At 57.5% G+C, this 21,813-nt stretch overlaps 1 protein-coding gene across 1 annotated transcript in view; it reads right to left on the minus strand.

Annotated features, from left to right (window-relative positions):
- Positions 1 to 21,813, minus strand: part of RAPGEF1 (Rap guanine nucleotide exchange factor 1) — a 136,249-nt gene that overhangs the window by 6,710 nt on the left and 107,726 nt on the right. The window contains exons 12-18 of the mRNA XM_080820249.1: positions 10,762 to 10,847; positions 7,717 to 7,828; positions 6,019 to 6,094; positions 3,662 to 3,792; positions 3,081 to 3,196; positions 1,793 to 1,927; positions 680 to 865 (exon numbers count right to left, since the gene is read on the minus strand). Of these exons, the coding sequence (XP_080676375.1) occupies positions 680 to 865; positions 1,793 to 1,927; positions 3,081 to 3,196; positions 3,662 to 3,792; positions 6,019 to 6,094; positions 7,717 to 7,828; positions 10,762 to 10,847 (842 nt within the window). The remainder of the gene's footprint in view (positions 1 to 679; positions 866 to 1,792; positions 1,928 to 3,080; positions 3,197 to 3,661; positions 3,793 to 6,018; positions 6,095 to 7,716; positions 7,829 to 10,761; positions 10,848 to 21,813) is intronic.

Here is a 21,813-nt window from a genome sequence, read left to right on the forward strand (position 1 = left end):
ACAGAGACATGAGATGAGCAGTGGGGACAGGGATGACAGGAGCTGACTGGGTGCTGTCCTGCGGCCTCACAGCTGGGCGGCCAGAGCGAGCAGCTGCCCCAAGCCTGGTCCCCTCGCCGGCCGGCGGCAGGGAGGCACCAGATCGCACTCTTGCCGGGGACCGTGGCACCTCTGCTGGGTGGGTCCCGTGGCTCCCACAGACAACTGTGCTGCATGAGAACTCGGCCGGACCCCACGCCGGGGCCCAGTGGGGACAGACGGTGCCACAGTGATGAAGGCTGAAACGCTCGCTGGCCAGGCCACCGGCAATGGAGTAGGTCGCCCGCAGTTTCGTAGGAAGGTTCAGCAGGGCGCAGAGGGCGGGTGGGGGCGGCGGCGGTTGAGCACGCACAGCTGCCCCATCAGTGCCGGGAAGACAAGAGCCGACCACGGCAGAAAAGCATGCACCTGTCTCCTGTCCCAGTAAGTGCCCCGCCCCCGCTTCCTGATTAAAAAGGGGAATTTTTAAAATCACCCATCATGACCCCCTGGAGAAGCAGCCCAGCCCCTGGGGAAGCCACGGGACTGTCCAGAAGACCTCCTGTCGCAGGGTCTGGGCAGAACCAGGACGTGGGGCTCTAGGGCTGGGAGGTGGCTACCAGGCACCACTCCTGCCGGAAGAGGACAGCTGGCGGCTTACCTGGCGGCTACGCCCCGGGCTGCCAGGGGCTGGTCGGAGTTGGCACACCTGAGCAGCTTCTTCTGGTCCACCTTGTCCAGAATGTTCTTCCGGAGCACGCGGGCCAGGCTGAGCTCCCCGCTGCACACCAAGCGGAAGACCAGCTCCATCAGCAGCTTCAAGATCTCTTCTGTCAACTCCACAAGGCTAGAGGACCAAGGGCCACACAGTGAGGGGCCCTGTGTCACGGCCCAGGAAGAGGATGGCCACCACCGCGTCCAGAATCCACCTCAGAATACCCAAAGGTCACGTGGCAGCGACCGGCAGGGCTCAGAAACCTCTTCAGGGAAGAGAGCAAGAAAAGGCGTCGAGACGGCTACCCGGATCCTCAGAAGCACTGGGAGTGGTCCCACCGGTGACACAGAACGGCCACACTCTCAGCAAATGCTTGCTGGCGCGGGACAAGCTCCAGCACCCACGTGCGGGCCTGGGACAGGGAGACCGTCCCACTCCAGCCCAGCCCCTGAGGCAGCCCCTGGTCCCCTGGGTGGTGAGTCACTAAGAGGCCCCCCGCCCGCAGGACACTCCTGCACTCTCTCCACACGGCGCTTTCCGTGCTCGGTGGTCAGTCTCGGTGCCATCCGGGGCGGAGGCCATTCTCCCTGCAGGATGGAAATGCCTTGAAGGCAGGGCCTGCGGTTTCCTTCACTCCGGCTCTCCGGACCTAGGAGAGGGAGCAGCTGGACACGCGCTTGTTAAGTGAGTGCTGAGTCAGGGCGGGTGGTGTCGGGAGCTGAGAGCAGGAGGCCGCCCCTGCCCGCTGACCCTGTGGCTGCCGGGGACCGGGCCTAAGCTGCACGTGCAAAGGATGGGCCCACGAGATCGGTGTGGCCTGTGCCTGGTCTGGGTGGCTGGGTCATTCTTCCCCAGAGTCTTGCTCAGGTGGGCAAGCACAAGCCCGACCCAGAGCCGCATGGGGGTGGGGGGGCTCTGTGGGCACACAGCTTGGGGGAAGCAGATGGAACGGGACAGGATGTCCCGGTCTCGGCAAGGAAGCCTACAGCCCCGCTGGGAAACCCTGGCGTGCCCCAGGCCCGCCGGACTCCCTGCCACCTCCCGGGCACAAGCACTCACCAGAGCTCGTCCACCACCCGCACCAGCACGAAGAACGTGTTCTTGCTGACACGCTTCTTGAATGTGTCGGCAAAGGGAGAGAACTTCTCGTACGTGGAGTGTGGGTTAAGGAAAGCCATTCTCACACGGGCAGGGCTGGGGGGAGGGGAGGAGAGGGCTACCTTGTCCCAGCTGCCGTTTACAGGGCGCTTACGTGCAGGAGCCCTGGGAGCGAGGCCCCCGCCCCCAGGAGCTATGCCTGTGCAACAGCTCCCACCACCCTACCGTCAGGTCTCCTCCGGTCCCCCAAGCTTCCTGTGGGACTTACTGAAATGCTGCAGGCTGCCCGGCTGGGCCTCAGGTGGTAAAAGGCGGTCAGAGTCCACATGCCCTGAACACCCTCTCAGTGGGACTGGGTGGGCGGGTGCGTGGCCCACAGGTGCGTCCTGCACTCTTGCCTGGAGCTCCCTCCCAGTCCTCCCTGTAGCTTCAGACACCCCTTCCCCTCAGCAGCTACAGACCCGACCACCTCCAGTTCCTCCCCAAGGTCATGGTTTCTGCCTGGAGGAGCACAGACTCTCACCATCCTCTCGTGTTCACCATCGACTCTCCAGGCCCTGCCCTGGCTTTCCTTGTTGCTCTCCAGGGATCCATGAGTGCTCAGGAAGGAGCCTCACAGCGCTGATCCCAGAGCCTGCCGCAGAGGGCTCACTAGGCAGCTGTGCCCAGGACCCCGGTGCTGCGACGTCCCCACGGATGCCTGCAGCAGCCACTCAGGGCAGGTGCCGGGACCAGAGCTCAGGAGCGTGGGGGCACGGGGTGGCCCCTCGCCCATGGAGCTGCCGTGTGGGTCACTTAGGCTCTCCAAGGCTGCTTCCTGTGTCACGTGATAAGTAGTAACATAATGGCATAAGAAATATGCTAGTAGTTTTATAAAAAAGTTTTATAAAAAAAGCAAGTAGTTTCATAGCTCAATGAGGCTCCACGCGCATGGGCTTAGCACCCTGCCCGACACTAGAAGTTCTCAACAAGTGTGAGTTACTGTCACTTGCTGAGCCAAGCTTGGGAGCAAGTGAACGTGTGAGGCTCGAGGGAACATGTTTCTGCAGCGAGGACCGTCTCCTTCCATCTCGAAGGACCAGGTCCTCTAGGGCTGGGGCACGGGGACAGTGAAAGGAGCGACAGGGTGCGAGGGAGACAAGAGGCAGAGCCTCAGGGCACACAGGAAAGGAAGGGAGGCAGCCGGAGGACTCAGGACTTCCTGGCCCGAGCAGCAGCAGCTGCCCGGCAGATGGCAGTCGTGGGCTACGACATGGGGAGGGGGCGGGGCCGGGTGAGCCTCCGCAGGAGCAGGTTTGAGAGAAAGTCAAGGACGCTGGGTCCTAGGGCCCCGGGGTCTTCCTCGACCGCTACTGCAGAGTCACCCTGGAAAGGGGTAGCCAGAGACGGCTGAGGGGTAGGGGCCAATTCTGTCTGGACGTGGTCTGTCCACTGCGGGGTCTGCCACCAGGCAGAGTGGCTGTGCCTTCCCCCGAGGCTGTTCATGTGAGTCTTGACTCCCCTAAGTCCCGCACACTTGGGACCTGTCCCCTCAGTGGCCTGGGGCTCAGCTCAGAAGCTGCAGGTGCCAGCGGCCCGGGTCTCTGCAGGGGCCTGTGCACGTGCTCTCTCCTGGGGTGAGTCAGCGGCTCCTGCCTCCTCTTCAGGACTTCCTAGTGACCGCAGCTGCTGTCAGCACACCCATGACCCGGCACCTCACGTCTCTCACCCAGCACTCAGACAAGGAAGGGGACTTCGAGAGAAAGCCTGGCCCGAGGCCCCAAAGCTAGGGTGTGGGGGAGCAGGCAAGCAAGGCCCTCTCTCTCCCGGCTGGCTCCAAAGGCTCTGCGCCGGCGGGGGCGCAGGGCCAGGGCGGGGGCGCCGCGGGGAAGGATATCTGTACTGCAGCTTCTTGATGAGCTCCTCCGGGGTGATGAAGGTCCTGTAGGTGGTCAAGAAGGCCTCACAGTACAGGACCAAATCTAGAGCAAAGAACGACTGATTAGTGACGCCTGCTGCCGGCCGGGGACAAAGACGGGCAGCACGCCTGCTGCATGTACCTAAGACTGTGGGCACAGAGAAAATCATTCAAACTCGTCTGCAGGATTATGAAGCTAAATCGCAGGGAATACTTTAGATGGCAGGGCCCAGGGACAAAAATCTTGGGAATTTCCACATACTGCGAGACCGAAGATAAGGCTGGTCTTCTTTGGACACGGACCCCCTCCTCCCGTCTTCTCTCACTTATCCCCCAGCTTGGAATCAAGAGGATCCCTGCTTCCCCAGCAGAGCAGCGCAGGCTCAGCTGAACCTTGGCTCCTGTGCCCTGGCCTGCCTGGTCACCTCCAGGACAAACCAAAGCAAAAGCAACACCCGCTCCGGCATCCGGGGTTTGGCTGGGGTAGGCCCGGCCAGCGGAGCAGGTGTTGGGAAGGAGGCTCCTGGGCCGGAAACACACAGCACGGCCCGACAGCATCCTGCTCAGGCCCTTCCTCTCCGGACCCCTCAACTCACCAGCTCACCACCCACTGGTGCTTTTGTTCAGAGATGGGCTAGGTAAGGAGGCAGAGATGGGCCCAGCACAGGCCAGGGCCTGCTTCTGGAGGACCAGATCCAAGTCTGCATGCCCTGGGCTGTGGGCGATCCAGTGGAGAACCACCGGGGTGGTCTCTGGTCCACAGGAAGCCACCTGCCCAAGGAATGTGCAGTGTGGCCCAGGGCCTCTGCCTCCACCATCCATCCATGTGCATGGGACTTTGCTTCCCTGTAGCCTCAACATCTCTCCATGACTGAAGTCAAGTGGAGGTCCCCGCTGGCAGCAGCACCTCCTGTCCTGGGCACCGCTGGCCACCTGGAAGGCTCTGGACTGCCCTGCCCTCAGGGCTCCCTCTGGCCGGGGTTGCCCCGAGCCGAGGACAGAGCCAGCTCCCCCTTCAGCCCTCTGGATGGAAATGACAGCTGTTCCTCTTGCCCAGCTGAGGCCAGCGCTCAGGCAGGCATGGGGGTGGGGGTGCTGCGGAGGAGAGTGAGGGCTGCTTCTGAGCATGCTCGCCGCTTCCTGAAGATGGCCTGTGCCGTGCGGCCCCACGTCAGCTCTGCGCCTCTCCATGCCCACTGGGACCTCTTCAAACAGGCGGGTCTGCTGAGGCTGGGAAGGGATGGGACGTGCCTGGCTTTGAACTCAGTCCCCAGGACCAGGCTTCTGCCCTAGTCCAAAGAAACCGGGGGTGAAGAAATCCCAAAGGGCAAAACAATGGCTATGGTAAGTTTGTTGGGGTCATTTCTTCTTTTTCCCTATTATTCAAATTTTCTGCAATGCGACCCTTTCTGTACCCTTTTTGCAATTTAAAAAATTCCTCAAATCATTCTGTGTAACGTATCTGGGGAAATTTACTGTAAAAACAGGGACGTGGTCATATATAAAAATAAAACTGGTGGGTGAGGGTTTCTGGATTGGGGCATTTTAATTTTTTGCACAACTGGCTTTAATACTGTTGTCATATCCCCTTTTTAATAACTTTCAAAGACGCAGTAGGAAAAGGAGTGTGGGGGGTGCCCATGGCAGGACCTGCAGCACTCCTGGTGGAGGTCGAGGTCAAGGTCACGGTCACAGCACTTCCTCTCCCCTCCCTGCCGGACCAGATGCGGAGTGAGCACTCTTCTGCTAGCACGGAGTCCACCCAACACTAGGTCCCCTGCCTTCCCAGCCCTGTCAACGGGATCAGGACGCTGAATGGCGTGGCCGCATGCTGAGGGGTCAGAACTCTGTCCTAGACACTGCCACCACTGTTCTGGGACTGAGCTCCGGACAGAACATGTGCTGGGGTCTCCTCGTGGAGGCCACAAGTGAAACTCTGTCTAGTGTCTGGAATAACATAATGGGTCAGACATCAGGAAAAGTAGAAACAGCTACACCTACATGCTGCTGGAAGGTTAACAGTGTCGGACGTGTTGTTACCTGAGGTGCTGAGCTCTGCACTTGAAGCTCTCTCTCCACGGCCCCTGGGGGCCCTTGGGGTCATCACTAGCCTTCACCCACGGAGGGCGTACCCTGAGAGAGCTGGTCCCATCCCCAGGGGTAGGCTCTTTGCACAATGACTGTGGGCCACCAGGACCACATTCTGACCCCCCAAGGTCTGTGGGGCCAGCCCACCCCAAAGGCAGTGACAAGGACAGGACCAAGGCCCCTGCCCAGGGCGCTGCCGCACCTTTCCTGTCTGTCTCAGTAGCATGCACCAGTAGGATATCTCCAGACCCGCCACGGACGTCTGGCCCGTCGTCACCCTGCAAAGACAAAGCAAAGGAGGGCATGTGGCAGAATTCAGCCATGAGAGTCCGATCAGGAAGTCCGAGGCGGGACAAGACGACCAAGCCACGGCACTGCAGAGACCCTGGGCCCCCTTGCCCCTGCCCTCCCTTGCCTGGGAGCAGCATGACTGAGCGCAGAGGCCACTCCGCACTCTGAAGACAGGACAGACCAGAGCTCATCTGGGAGGTAGAAGGCCCTGGGAGCTGGCCAGATACCAGGGCACATTGTGCTGGGTCACAGCAGAGTTGAGGGACAATGGCACCAACAAATCTCTCCCTCTTCACCAAGTCAGGGGACAGGGACATGAGGAGGGATGTTCTCATGCTGGGAATGGTGGGACCCTCTCACGGAGGCAGGCAGGACCACACCAGCCACTCCCAACAAGACCACAGGGGCAGCAGAGCTAAGCCCAAGCACGGTCATGTTCCTAAAACCGCAGCAGGCCGCCCCACGTTTACATCTCTTTCCCCAGGTGGAAGGAAGAGTCATTTGTCATGTCACAAGTTCTTGCACAGGGAGCCCTCAAAGGAGTGTAAAGCGTCACAGAGATGTTTAATTGTCCCAGACGTTGCTTATAGAAGATACCGGCTGCCTTCTGCCAATTAAGGAAAAAGTCATACTTCCAGGTGGGCAAACAGAGGCTTTAGCCCATAAACCTGCCCAGAGCCAGAGACAGCAGTCAGCTGGCCGGGCCAGGAATGCGAGTCCAGACAGTACATCATCAGGCCTGCCTGACAGCCGGCCCCTGCCCCCCCACCTCTGGTTCTGATGGAAACCGCCCCCTAAGCCCCCAGGGGTTCACGGCCCTCCATTTCAGAGATGCACCTGCCTCTCCAGGGCGTCAATGTTTTCACCCCTGGATTCCAGGGTTCCAAGAGCATCTTGGATTTCCAGCTAAGGCTGAGGGCAGCTGCCCATGACCTGATTTTTCAGAACTTTTCTGGCAAGGGTCACAAAGCATCACTTCTCTCTGCAGAGAAGCTGGCTGCCCCAGGGACCCGCCAGCCCCGCCCTGCCTGTTCGGTGTGTGTGCCACCGCGCAGCTGGAGCCAGGAAACACAGTCACCCAGGGTCAGGGTGAGCACATTAAGACATTCCTCTGGGTTTCCAGAATTGCCCAGGCCCTCCTGACAAGGCACAGGGCAGAGGCGGCTGCAGGCCCGAGACTTCTCAATCAGCCTGAGGCTCCCACTGAAACCACAGGGGCTGATTCGGTTGATACTGACGGGAAGGCAGCTTATGGTACTGAGGGCTCGTCGTGCTCGGGCTCCGTGCTGAGCACCCTACGTGGGCTCCACTGTTACAGTGTCCTCCAGAGTCCTGTCCTCGGGGGCTTAGAGATCGTACGTGACTTGCCAAGATGACTGACTGGAAGTGTCAGAGAAGGGGACAGCGCACTTTCTCCAGGAGGCCATCCACGTGCCCAGGATAAATGCCAAGCACAGAGCTCACGAAGTGGGGTGGGGGGGGGTGTGTGTGCCAACCTCACCTCCCACTGCCTTGCTTGGGTCCTTCTGTTCGAGACACCTCAAGGTTACACTGTTCTCAGAGCCCCCTCACCCCTATATGGACCGGGCCGCACACGGCCTGTACTCACCTCTTGCTTGAGTGTCAGCCTGGCCATAATCTCACTGTGGTCGATGAGGGACAGCTCGTCCACTTCCTCCTCCGACCGCGCCAACTCTGAACCATCTGGTGACCTGGAGGCCCTAGAGAGAAGTGGTTTGTGTTGCAAGGGTCCAGCAGGCCCCGGGGTAAAGGACACCAGGGGGCTGAGGCCGTGCAGCTCTCCGCAAGACTCGGGTTTACGACTACCCCTGACAGGTTCTTGGAACTGCAGCTCTCGTGTGCAGGCCACGCCGCTCCCCACACCCAGCACGGGGGCCCGAGTGGGGCCCGGAAGCCGGGGCGTGGACTGGATTGCCAGCACCGCTACTGATGACCTGTGTAACCTTGGGACATTTCTTGCTCTCTGTGGATGCTCTGTCAATAGAAGGGATTAAGAAGGAGCCTGGAGAGCCTGCACGGCTCATTGGTTAAGCATCTGACTCTTGATCTCAGCTCAGTTCTTGATCTCAGGGTCACGAGTTCAAGTCCTGTGTGGGGCTCCATGCTCAACGTGGAGCCTACTTAAAAAAAAAAAAAGAAGAAAAAAAAAAAACAAAAAGGAAAAAAGAAGATCAAGAAGGTTTCCCTGAGCTATTTACATAAGTGATGGGATCAGTCACTGTCAAGGCCGCCCTACGCACAGTGGGTATCCAAGGACAGGAAGAGCAAAAGGGCAAGCAGGTTGGAAGAGAGTTCGCATGGCTATTATCGTCATTCCTCAAGTCTTTCCCAAAGGCCACATTCCTGCGGGACTGAGAAGCATGACCCAGGCAGACCGGCCCTTGTCCTTGGGATGCTGGGTGTAGCAGGAGAGACTGACATTAAAACAAGCAGCAGGGGCACTGGCCTGAGCGGGGAGACCCAGGCCAGTGTGAACGACAACAGGCCCCTGTGGCAGGATGGCCGGGCCGAGCCCTGCAGCACTGAGCAGAGCAGGAACTTGCCAGCGAAGGGGGAGAAGGAGAGAACCACCAGCGGAGGGACATGTGGGGCGGCGAGGGGGCGATCCGGGAGCAGACACTGGGTCTGTAGGTGCCCTGCTTGCCCCAGCGTCTTCTCTCGTATTCCCATTTTATTCTGATGACTTCTACCATGGAGCCTGTGAGGCCCAGGCTGGCCTTGTGGTCACGGGCCACATTTTTAACCCTAAGTATGTGAGACATAAAAATTTGTGCCTTCAGTAAGACAAGGATGGCCCAGAGCAAAATCACACACAGTCCTGGGAAGAACCATGCGCTACGTGTGCCTTCAGTGTCAGGTCCGCGGTCTGGCCTCTGTGGAAAGAGGACATTTTTGTAATTGCTTCTAAGCAGTGAATGTGCTCCTCCTTCTGCCTTTTTTTTTTTTTTTTCCCCAAGGGCCACCTGCAATTCTGGAAAATGGTGCTCTCGGGTTCAGTGCAGCTGGAGGCAGGACCCGTGGGCTTCGGCTGCTTGGCGCAGACGCCGTTTGCTACTAGGTGTTCAACTAGAAAACCCATCATCCCCTGCTTAATCCATGGGGAGATCTCAGCCCGGGCAGGCGGACCAGGCGGATTCCACACAGGTATCTCCTTGGAGGGGCCACGAGCAGGCTGGGCAGGCAGCCCTCTTCAGCAAGTCCCTGCAGAATGAACGGAGTCTGTTTTTCCTCCTGTCTCTCGTTATTTTATTTTTATCACCTCTTCAACCATTTATGCTGACGCCTGACAAGTGGGTACTGCCTCACTCTGTGCCCAGAACCCAGAGGTAGCTGAACCTTGGCCTGGAGAGGGAGGAAAAGCTTGAACTTGTGTAACAATTCATGAAGAAGGCGATGTCCTCGTGAAGTTGCCGATGGCAGAGAGGATCTGTGGGTCCTACACATGGAGAAATTTACTACATATTTCTGAACCTGGTCAGGTGTGATTTGTGCTAATACTGAAAAACGTTATAAAAGATTAAAGAGACGTACAACTAAGTGTACTGACTCCTGAATGATCCTGGTCCCCCAAAAATAAGCTATACAAGTTAATTTTAGGGAGAGTTGGGCAAATGGAAGATGGTTTACATGTCAGATGATATGAGGGAATTTATTATTAATTTTCTTAGGTGTGATAATGGTATTATAATTAGGTAGACTTTTAAAATATTTTAGGAGGAGGCGCGCCTGGGTGGCTCAGCCAGTTAAGCGTCCAACTTTTTTTTTTTTTTTTTAAGATATTTATTTATTTATTTGAGTGAGAGTGTGAGAGTGAGCATGAGCAGGGGAGGGGTACAGAGAGAGGGAGAAGCAGACTTCCCACTGAGCAGGGAGCCTGATGTGGGGCTGGATCCCAGGACCCTGAGATCATGACCTGAGCTGAAGGCAGACCCATAACTGACTGAGGCCCCCAGGCGCCCCTAAGCATCCAGCTCTTGATTTCCGCTCAGGTTAGGATCTCAGGGTCATGAGATCAAGCTCTGTGTCAGGCAGGCTCTGTGCTGGGCAGCGAGTCTGCTTGAGATTCTCTCTCTCTCCCTCTTGCCCACCCTCCCTTACCCCCATGTGCTCACTTTCTCTCTCTCTCTCAAATAAATAAGTCTTTCAAAAAAATTAAAATATTTTAGGAGGCACACTGAAGTATTTAGAAGCTGACTGTCAAGTCTGTAACTTACTTTCAAATGGTTTAACATAATATACACATCTAGTAACTCACAGTTTTTTGGGTGGGTGGGGTCTCTGACACCCCTTTAGTGCACCTGAACTTGGAAGAGGCCAAGAAAGGTTGGCCTGGGATTTAAGAGACTATCCTAGGTCATCTGCAGAGTCGGTGGTATGTGAGCACGTAATCAGGAGGGCAGACTGCACGCCAGAACAGACGCCTTAAAGGGTGCGATTATTAGTGATTTTTCTGGCCGACTTGCACATTTCTGTACTTGCCATGTTTTCTACCCTGAACATGCAGAATTTTGTGAGTCAGAAGAAAAGGAAAGGATGTACACCACCAGCTCCCACAGGCCTGGCGTGCTGGTGGGCAGGGGGCCGCCCTCCCCTGTGGCTCTCAGGGAACCTCCACTATACGGCCACTCCCTACCTGTCGCCGTCTCTGCTCTCCTTCCCGGCTGCACTGCTGGCCGACGAGGGATCTCTGGGATGGCCGTCTTTCATAGCTGGTGATTCCTGAAAAGAGAAGTGCTGGGTTTGTGACAGGTGCCCCACGCTGGGCGGATCTGCTTCCCAGCATTCCGCCTGCAAGTGGCCTCAAGTGCAAGTTCCTACAGAGCAATCCGAGATGTGAGTAGGGTAACTGTGAGTGCAGTCAATGATACAGGAGGGGAAGGCCCTCTTCGGCCTAGCATCGCACCTCTGTGGACATAACAGGTACCCCTACCTAGGACCTCTGTCAGCTGCCATCCCAAGCACCTCCTAGAAGAAAGGACTGCCAGGGTCACCGCCACTCAGCCAAGCTCAGCCAGGCACTGCGCTAAGGGCTTCGAGTACCTCTTCTCACCTGGCCCTGACCAAGACCCTGTCCGTTCGCTGGCATCACAGTGCCCCCTCCCGCCCCCGCCACAGGCTGGGAGAGGTTAAAGGCCCTGCCCAAGACCACACGGCTAGAAGGCTGCAGCCTGCATTCAAACTGAGGGTTGTCTGAACCCAAAACCTGTGTCCCTAACCACGGTGCTCTGCCAGTGTGCAGCAAGCCTCCGCTGACTTCCTGTTAAACCAGTCCTCAGGACTGCCATGTTCAAGTGCCTCCCAGTTATGGTTCCAAGGGGTCTAGCTGCTCGAGCGCAGGACCGCAACCCCCTCTCCTCCAGCAGCCTGGCCCTGGGAATCTGGGCCCACCCCACTCGGTGACAACACGGCGATCTGGCACCCCTGGACTGCCACCGAGGCCACAACAGAGAGCAGGGTGGCACGAACACACAGATCATCCTCAGAGAGAGTGCTCGGAGGTGAAGTCAGCACTGAACGTGGTCCCAGGTGGAGGGAGAGCCACGGAAGGCCAGCGAGGGAACAGCTTCCTTGGGTGGAGGCTGACCTGGGGGACGCAGGGGCACAGGTCACCAGAGGAGACAGGGGAGGAGGAAACACCAGAGGAGAAGCAGCTTCCAGGGAGAGGGTCCCTGTCTCCGGTGGACAGAGCCCCACTGGAGTGAAAATCCACAGAGTTCTAGGACTTGCAAACGTCTCCAGTGGGGCTTGCCTCGTGTGCACATCTAAGATCCTGTGGGGGCGCCCCTGGTGGGCTTCATGTTACCAGGAGTGACTAGACTTTTAACAGGCTGGGCCCTGGGAGCTGGTCACCAGGGAGGACTTGAGTCCTCATGGCACCTCCTCTCAAGGGACGCATTATTTTGGAAGCTTTTGAACTTGCTCCCGTTTTGCTGCAGCCAAACCTGGGACGCTGCCCGCTCAGGAGAAAGGCCGCATGGAGCTGGGACAGAAGTCGACCGAGGGGGGCCGCCCCAGGTGTTTCTCTACGCTCCCAGGCGGCAGGTGTGGTACCACAGCGGGGGGCTCCCGGCCACACCCGCCCAGCTTCTGAGGAAGCCGTCCCGCGGCGGGGAAGGGGCGTGCTGGGGGACGCGTGAGGGGGCGAAGGCCCGGGAGCCGTGGCGGTGTGGGAGGGAAGGCTCCCGCCCTCTGGGTCGGGGCCGGAGGGTGGACTTCAACACTAGCAGGGCGGGCTAGAAAGAAACCCCGGAGAGCAACCGACGCGTGGCCAGGCCCACGCCATGCTGCCTCCGCGGAGGCCCAGAAGACTCCCTGGCCAGGCCTGAAGCGCACCACGCGTACTGCAAGCAGGGGGAGGACCTGCTCTGGGAGCCTCGTCCTCTCCCCACGGAGCCATGCGGGCTCCCGGCCAGGCAGAAGCAGGGCCCGGCCCGGCCGCATGCACGAGGCCGCCCTGACGTTACTTACGCCTCGAGAGCGAGCCAGCTCCTCGCTGCTCTGGCCAGAGGAATACAGATTGACGTATTCACCCTCACCAGCCTCCTCACTGGTGTTTTCACTCTGGGGGAGACAGGATGAGAGGAAACGCACATGTGACAGGCCCGCAGCCACCCCGCACGGCTCAGAGAGAGCGGCCTGCCGGGCCGGCCCGGAGCGGGACACTCGGGAGGAGGAGCGGATGGCGGCGGCGGCGGCCCTCGCCGCTCCCGGGAAGCTTCTCCGAGGCCCGAGAAGGCTGTGCTTCGGCCGCCTCTTGCCTCTGCCTTACGGGGGACGCAAGTTTCCTGCGGGACCTTCTCCAAAGAGGTCGAGGGCCATTCAAACTGCCCCCAGGAGGTGCCGCGGCCGCGGGGCCTGCGGGCTTCCTGGCGCGGCGGGAGGAGGGAGGCGGGCCGAGGGGGCAGAGGCCGCACCGCCGAGTGGACACCTGCCGGCCCGTCCACGGCCCCGGGGCCAGCACTCCGCGAGCGACACGGCCCGGCGGCAGGCCCTCCACCAGCACCACACACAACCACACATGCAACTGGCCCCGACCGCTGTCAGAGCCCTCCGTCTGCGGCTGTCTTCCCAGCGCGTCGGCAGCTTCCTCTAACACACAAGCCCACAGAAAACCGGGAGCACTTTCTGTCTCAGCCTTACGAGGACGGGCTCCAAATGGTCACCAACCGTTTTTGGAAAATCAGATTCCCCACCTGACGGGAACTCTGTACGGAAGGTTCCCACTGCTGTTCTGGAAACAGGCTACTGTGGCACCTTGTGACCTTCCGGGGACCCGGATCGTGCCCGGCTGCCACCGGGGCGTGCACCGGCAACAGGCCTGGCTGCGGGGACAGGCGGCGACGGCCTCGGGAAGAGCCGCGCCGGTCTCTCAAAACGGGCAGCCCCACGTGGAGGGGGGTGTGCGCGGAGTTCTCACCGAAGGCGTCTGGGGCGAGTCAGTGAAAGAGGTTTCGGAAGGAAGGCAGACAGGGTTCCCATGAAAGTTGCTCTCCTGAGAAGATGAGAGAGGCCCGTCCACGGTGCTGGGAGGCAGACTGGCTACGGTTGGCCCCGCTAAGTCAGAGCTCTGAGACTGGTGGACGGGTGGGAAATGTGGAGAGGAAGAGGAGGTAGACGGAAGGAAAGGTTGAACGGAAGCTTGGTTGTGAGGCACGAAATCCTGGGAGTAGGACCTAAACACAGATTTATACTACGGAATCAAAGCGGAAGACAGACACAAAAACGGGAAGACGGGAGGAAGAAAACAGACAAAAGAAAAAGTCATTAGATTAACTCAGCTGAGCTGCACAGGCTGTTCACAGTAATTCTAACGAGGACCACCGATCAGGCCAAACCAACCCCCGCATTCCTCTGGCCGAGGTTGCCCACCCCAGGCACATCCTCCCTTGAGAAGGGCCTGAGGACCGACCAGTGCCATCTTCCATGTCTGAACAGTGGGATGCAGGGACCCCCAAAGAAAAGCCAGCCCCCCATGCTGGACAGGTAATCCCACTCTCTGCTCTGTCAGAGAACTCAACCTGCCAAACCCAAACCCTGCGATGTCTTCAGGAACCTCGTGGCTAAATTCAGTATGTGGACTCATACACCTGGGTCATATTTAGTCACTTTGAACCTTTTGCACGCATCTCCTTGGTTTTATCCCTTGAAAGTCAAACACTGCAGCCTTTCAAATGAAATGCTTTGGGGGAGGGAAAGATTAGGCCTTAAAAATGGTTGGAAGGACCGTATTATCAAAATGCTAAAAATTTCTGAGTTCATGTCCTTTTCTATACGATCTTTTCTTTTTTAAACAAATGACGGGGTCTTGCAGTGCTTCTGATACCAGCCTAGAGCTGCCAAGGCCATACTCTCTCAAATTCTCATCAAGACAGAGTCTGAAGCCGGGCTGGGGGGGCGGTGGTGGTGACAGTGGACGCCTGCAGCTTCGTAGAGACAACGAGCACTGTCTGGGCCTGGGCTATGTTGTGGGAGGAGGGAGAGAGGAGCTCTGGGACCAGGGGCCACGAGGCTCAGAACCTGACGATGTCACCATTTCCCACAAAGGGCCTGACAACCTGATGCTGTCACAGGGTAATGGGAGAGGGACACGTGGAAGGGTCTGCATCCGAAGTCCTTGCCAGGCCCACCTGCCCCCTGTAAAGGTCGGAAACTGTCAAGAGCCGAGCTCAACATAAACGTGCATGTTGCTCATTCAGATGTTCTCTCCATTTTGCCACTGGGTTTTTGGAACCCAGGACAAGGAAAAGGAGAAAGAAGAAATCAAATTTTAAACAGGAGGTTAAAGCCACTCACATTCTTAAGTGCTTGTGTGAAGTTACACTTTGCCCCAGACTGAGAGTGGCCACAACTCAAGTGACAGGCACACTCTCCCCTCCATCCCACCTGCTGTTGGTCCCGGCCCCGGCCCCTGCCCGGCTGGGCTGATCAAAGCTCCCTCCGGCTCTGCTGGTTTACATCAGACCAGGACACCTGCCCGCGGTGCCTACTCCCTCTCGCACATTCTTCTTCTCCACCTGACTCCCCAAATCAAGACTAACCCTGTACATGGCCAAACACATCAGTGGGGAGAGCTGTCCACGTTCTGAACGACTCACTGAAGGTGTTTAGCTTCCTCGTAAGCAGCTCCGTGCCCATCCTTCTTTCTGAACGAGCAGCACGCGGGCAACCCTGGCTCCGTAGCTCTCAGACGGGTGGGGGGCGGAGATGCCGAGCGCCCACTGTGCCCTCACCAGCCAGGTGCCACGTTTCACCGGCCTCTCCCAGTGGCCACCTAGGCCAACCCAACCTAGCCTTGCTGGGGATGGCAGTGGGGTATAGGGCTTGAGTTCTGGGACTCTCCAGTGCATCCCTGGTCAACATTCCTCACAGTGAGGCTCTCTCCCTGGCCAGTGGACAGTGGGGCCCGGTCCCAGGAGGCCACCCCGAGGGACGCCCACACCGCCTCTTCAAGCAGTGGCTCTGGTCTCACTCGGGAGCCCGGCTTTCAGATCTCTTGTCTGTGCATCCCCAAGGGTAGGTGCTGCCATGCTCTGCTGACTTGCGCACAAATCCAACTACTTTAAGATGGATGTTGCTTAGGGTTTGTGCCTCCCAAATGCATATGCTGAAATCCTAACTCCCACAGGCGGTGGTATTAGGAGGCAGGGTGACCGGGGGCCACCAGGCTCAGAAGCCAATGATGTCACCCACCACGTGAGAATACAAGGAGAAGTCTGGGACCGAAAGGGGGCACCAGACGTGCTGGAGGCCTGACCTTGGACCTGCAGCCTCCAGGCCCATGCTGCGTGTAACCACCCCATCTGTGTGACTGTGTCAGACAGCATTAACAGACAAAGGCAGATGCCAGTCCTTTCGGGAGTTCCGACACTGTCCTCGCAGACAGCCCTTGGCCCACACGAGCTCACTCAGCACTCGAGCAGGCCCTGTGGCGACTGGGCAGCCGATGTGCCTACAGAAGCTGGGCCTGCGCAATCACATGGTGCATCAGGTCTGACGGGATGAGCTCAGGGTGGCAGACGCACACGCGCCGAGTGTGCCTCATCCGGGTGACGGCCAGGGTCACTGCGGCAGGCATATCCTCAAGTCACCCAGACTGGGTTCTGGGCCTTTCCTTTCTACCCGTGGGACCTCGGGTACATAATGGACACTCCTGAGCCTTGGTTTCTTTGTCTTTATTTATTTAAGTCTCCTCTACACTCAATGTGGGCCTCGACCTCACGACCCTGAGATCAAGTTGCATGCTCCTCAGACTGAGCCAGCCGGGCACCCCAGTTCCTCCACCTTTAGAACGAGCACGGAAACACCAGCACTCCTCTTGGAGGGTCCATGTGCACTGTCTGAGCACGGCGCTGTGGTGTCCTGAGCACGGAGCCGGCACGGGACGGTGTCGGCTCTCACCCCTTGCCTTCCGAAGCACCAGTCTGGGAACCCTCCAGGCAACAGGGCTGAGCTGGGCACGGGGTCTACCACGTATCTACTGAACGAAGGGACACGGACGCACTAACTGAGATTGTAACTGAAGTGTCCAGAACAGCGCCCGCCTCACAGCGGCAGCTCGGCTCTGAGTGTGGAAGGGCAGTGGACAAGCTGTCCCCACCACAGTGGGACACTGGTGGGGGCGGGGGTGGGGGGAGGCTACGGACGTCCCAGAACGGCTGCCCCAAGGATGTGTGCCCCAGAGGAGCAGCGGGCCACCTTGGAGGAGGCCAGGAGGCTCCCATCTCCAGGACAAAGCCTCCCGGGCAGCTGCCCTTCCCCTCGACCCCCTGCAGCTCTAGCCTCCGGTATTTCAGCTATGCAGTCCTGCTGGGCTGAGAGCCAAGCTTGAAAAATACCTTCAACGGGGTGGGGAGAGACAAGGCACTGCTCTCTGAGCGCCACCAAGCACCCTCTGTGCCCCTCCTGCAGCTCGGGAGTGGAGGGCCACGTTGGGGCTCATCGTCACACCACCGTGGACAAGGTCCTTCTCTGCAGATTCCCCCGAGAAGTACTTCCCGGCCTCCAAGACCACACTTCCTCATCACGGCAGGGCGAAAGGCAGGGGGCCGCTGAGCAGAAATTCCCCTGCATCACCACCGGGAGTTTATTCTGGGACTTGGCTGGTGCCCGGCTGTGCTTCTGACAGAGCTGCTGCTCTCTGTGGCAGGAATCTTTATTTATAGCCAGAGTGAGACCGTGCTGAGGACTCCATACCACGGGGGTGGGGTGGGGGGGCTGCGGGGTGGGGGCTGCCTGGCTGGAGACTGCAGATTTCTGCAGAAGATCTGGGAGTGCCAGAGCAAGTTCCCAGGAAAGCAGCAGTTAGGAGGGGCTGCCTGGCCCCCAACGTCAGCCTCGATCACACCATTAGCTCAAGTGCCAGCAAGGACCGTCTGGGGAGGACGATGCCTGCTGGTCAGATGAGGGGCTAAGGGTTGGCACGAATCATCTCACATCACTGACACGAAGGGCTGTTGGGATCCTTATCACAAAGATGGAGAAGCAGGGTGACAGAGCGGGCCACACCTCACAACACACAGCTTGGATCCTAGGAGAGGTGCGAGGGATGTCCCAGTCACGGAACACTCTGGGCACGGGACAGGCCCCAACCGTGTAACTCTACAGCTCTGTGGGAATCCTACGACCTGGCTGGGAGCTGACGCTTGGTCTGCAAGCCAGGGTTGCAGAGACAACACCTGCCCTCCCGACAGAAGATGCAGGAACAAGCAATCTGCTCTTTTGCAAACAGACACGTGAACGAACCGCCGTGAGCCTTCTGAGTGGAAGAATGATGGCTGAGGACCGTACATGCCGACCTGTGACCGTGTGCACACGAGAACGCAGAGCCACCCGGAGCTGGGCAGGTGGCAGTTTGCAAGGACACTGTATCTCCTCTCTGGTCTGGCCTGAAAAATGACTAGGGATGAGCCCCATGCTGGCAAGAAAGCAGGAGTAGAGGCCTTGAAATGCAAAATTCTGATCCCTCACTGCAACAGGCATTCTGTTTTAATTCCTGTGACCGTCGGGAAGGGGACAGAGAGCGTGCCAGCAGTTGTGGGCCAGAGCCACGGGCCAGCGACCCTGCCGGCCCTGCAGCGGCCGCGCCTGGAGCGCCAAGCTTTGAGGCTTTCAACCCTCCCGATCACTGGCGACGCAATCATTCGAGTGAATGGACTCACTGTCGTAAAGTGTCTGGGAAGCACAGAAGTTGCCAGAGATTGGCCATTACTGCCTTCTCTTGGCTCAAGCAAGGCTTATGACTTCAGTGTTTCTGAATGCTGCTTACCAACACAGACAGGCTATTGGACGGCTGGTTTGCAGGCTTACGTCTGGCTCTATCATTTGTGAGAAAACACACCCCAGGGCGGCTGCTGCTGCAGTGTGGTTTGGGCTTCCTTCCCGCACAGAGAATCACCGGGAACCACAGCTCAGCACTGGTCCTGGGCTCACGCTCCCCTTAAACCAGAGACTGCGAGTGTCAACACGACATGGGGCTAAGTGATTTCTCTTGGAAGGAAGTCAAGCTTTTAGCCACTGCACAGCCCCCTCCACCATCTCTGGGGGATGGATCTCCCGCAGAGAAGCGCGCCTGGTCTGGCTCTTACGAGAAGGAAAGTCACCAGGAAGGACCCTTGATAACATCCCTCGTCACTGGGCGGCACACTGGGAGGAAGTCTGTTCCACGTGTCTCCTCTCTTCTTCCGGGTCCCGGGCAACTACCTCTTTACTGAAGCCTTCCTTGGGCGGGGGGCGGGGGGACGTCAGGGGTGGGGGTGCCCTTTATGCCCAGAAGCAACTTCCTTCTTTGATGCCTTTGTGTTAATTTATTACAACTACGTTTTACATAATGTCAAGGGTAAGTTTCCAAAGCCAAGCAGCAGATTCTGAGGCTGATGCCACCAGCACCCGCCCCAGAGCCGCTCTCTGCTCCCGGCAAGGAGAGCCACTTTTGCTGAACCTGTTGCAGGGGTGATGGGACAGTATTCATCTCATCAAAGGAAGGCAACACCAGCATCACCCTGGATCCAAAAAATAGCTTCTTTCTGAACAAACTTCTTGGTGGAATCTATTTTTAAAAACCATTTGAACATTCTAATAAGTATTTTACAATAAAGGATGTTAAAAAAAAAAAAAAAAAAAACAAACCCAGAATGTTTCTTGGGAGAATTTTAGGTAGTAGGATGGGTGACAGTAGAAACGTATTGCAGGGACACCTGGGTGGCTCATTCATCAACCATCTACCTTCGGCTCAGGTCATGATCCCAGGGTCCTGGGATTGAGCCCCGCATCGGGCTCCCCACTCAGCGGGAGGTCTGCTTCTCTCCATCTCCTACTTCCCCTGCTTGTGTTCCCTCTCTGTGTCTCTCTCTGTCAAATAAATAAATAAAATCTAAAAAGAAAAAAAAAAAAGAAGAAAGAAACGGAGTGCATTTCTTCTCACGTGACATACTTTTGCAAGCTGAATCACACGATCCTCCTTGAAAACACCAGACTCTGGGCTAATGAGTTCGTGGCTAGTAATATTCTTGCAAAAACCTCCAACACATTTTAGGACGCTCTGTATGTTCACTAAATACTGACCTTGAGAGCATCGACTCTTTACAGAAACATTTAGTACGGACTAAAAAATGATTTGAATTCCGTTCTAGAAATCTGACTGAACTATTTCTGCTCTGCTTGGATTTAACCAGCATGCCGGGGACTCTGATTTACACTCCTTCTCAGAACTCTATTTAGAGCTGTAGCTGCACTCTGTGAGGTGTCACAACATGAAGGACGAAAACCCTCTTCCTGACGTCCAGCCGACACATGGGCTTTTCAAGTCGCCTTGTCAGGTCTCCACTATTGACCAGCAATCACGCAGTTCCTAAATATCAAATGAACACCGTTCCCCACAGTGGCGATCTGGCTTCTTCATCTTAGCTCTAACTGAGACCCCGAGTAGACCACACGGTTCAGCTCCTCTCCTCCAGTTTCCCCACCGCTAGAGGGGATAAGCACCCCGTCACTGAGCAGTGACAAGCGGCCTGGACCGTGAAGGTCCAGGCGAGAGTCTGGGTGTGAGCATGGCATCCCTAGGGTTCACGTCACCACGGGACCCTCACAAGGACCAGGAGGGTCCTTTTGGGGCCAGACCAGCTGGACTGTCACAGATGGAGTCAGAGCACGTCTGCACAAGGGACTACAGTTATTTCCTGGGTCTAAAGCTGGTCCAAGAGCAATGACCTCCAAGACACCACAAGCGCCAACAAAAAAGCAGAAAGAAGTCTTCAAAATGAGGGGCAGAAATGGCTGAGTCACAGCGGCTGCTTTGCGAGTTTCCGAGGCCGAGGGTCCCTGAGCTCTGGTCTTGGGCCAGCCAGCCAGCAGCCACGGCCTTATGGGTTAGCAGAGAAGGAAAACGAGAAAGAAGCTGGGTTCTTGGCCCCAGTCTGGGACCAGTGTGTCTGACGCCTAGAAGTGGATGAGTCAGCATCATGCTGTCGTAATGAAATGTGGGGAGGTGGGGAAGTTGGATGTGGTGACAGGTGGCCTAAGAGAGCTAGGCGCCTCCTTGGTCCCTTTTGGGTGAATTAAGATCCTTCCAGTCAATTTGGCATCACAAAGCGCTTGCCACTTGCTGGCTCGGCCCTGAGCTGCGTACTGAGGCCGTGAGCACGTCATAAGCCCAGTCCTTACGCTCGAGGGGATTTATGACTTTGAGAAAAAAAGAACGTGAACATTACAAAAGAAAGAAACACTTTCCCAGTGTGATTATATATTATAACGCCTTTCTTCTTATTAAACGTCAGTTGTGTGTCTTACACTGTTACATGCTTTACAGCAGGACAATTCCAGGCTCCCATCACTGAAGAGGAAGAGGAAGGGACACCCCACTCGATTTGGGGACAGCATGCTCAGGTCCACACAGCTAGTAAGGAAAAACATGGTGGGGAAGAGGACGGGGGACATCAGGAGGGTGGAACAGAAGACAGAAGCAAGTCTGTGTGGGGGTGCTGAGGAGTTGGGGCCAGCAGAAAGGGGGGTAGGGAGACCTGGGCATGGAGGTGGGCAGAAGGAGCTGGCGAGGCCACAGAAGGCTCTGCAGTGCTGACGGGACATTGGAGTCTGACCAGGGCTGAGAAGGGCACGTGGCAGCAGGAAGGCCAGCAAGGAGGCCACAGAGGCCACGCCGGGGGCGGGGATAGGGGAGCGGTGACAAGGCTGGAGAAGAGGACCAGCGGAGGGCATGTACTCAGAAGTGTGGCAGGGCTTGGTGCATGGGTGTGCAGGTCACATGTAAACCTGCTGTGTGTGTGTGGTGCGTGGGGGAGGGGGAGCGATGACAATACTTCATTGCCTTGCTCGGGCAACTCAGTGGATGGTGGAAACATTCACAGAAATAACAAGGATGCAGGGCGCCTAGCTGACTCAGGTCATTGTCTAAGGGTTGTGGATCGAGCCCCGCACAGGGCTCTCCACTGACGGGGTCTGCTTCAGAGTCTCTCTCTCCCTCTCCTCCCAACTGCACGTGTGCTCTCTAAATAAATAAATCTTAAAAATAAAAGAAGGGGTACCTGTGTGGCTCAGTTGGTTAAGCACCTGCCTTCAGCTCAGGTCACGATCCTGGAATCCCAGGGATCCATTGGGCTCCCTGCTCAGCAGGGAGTCTGCTTCTCCCTCTGGCCCTCCCCCTTCTCATGCTCGCTCTCTCTCAAAAATAAAT

This window comes from Martes martes (assembly GCF_963455335.1).
Source record: "Martes martes genome assembly, chromosome: 12".
NCBI lineage: Eukaryota > Metazoa > Chordata > Mammalia > Carnivora > Mustelidae > Martes > Martes martes.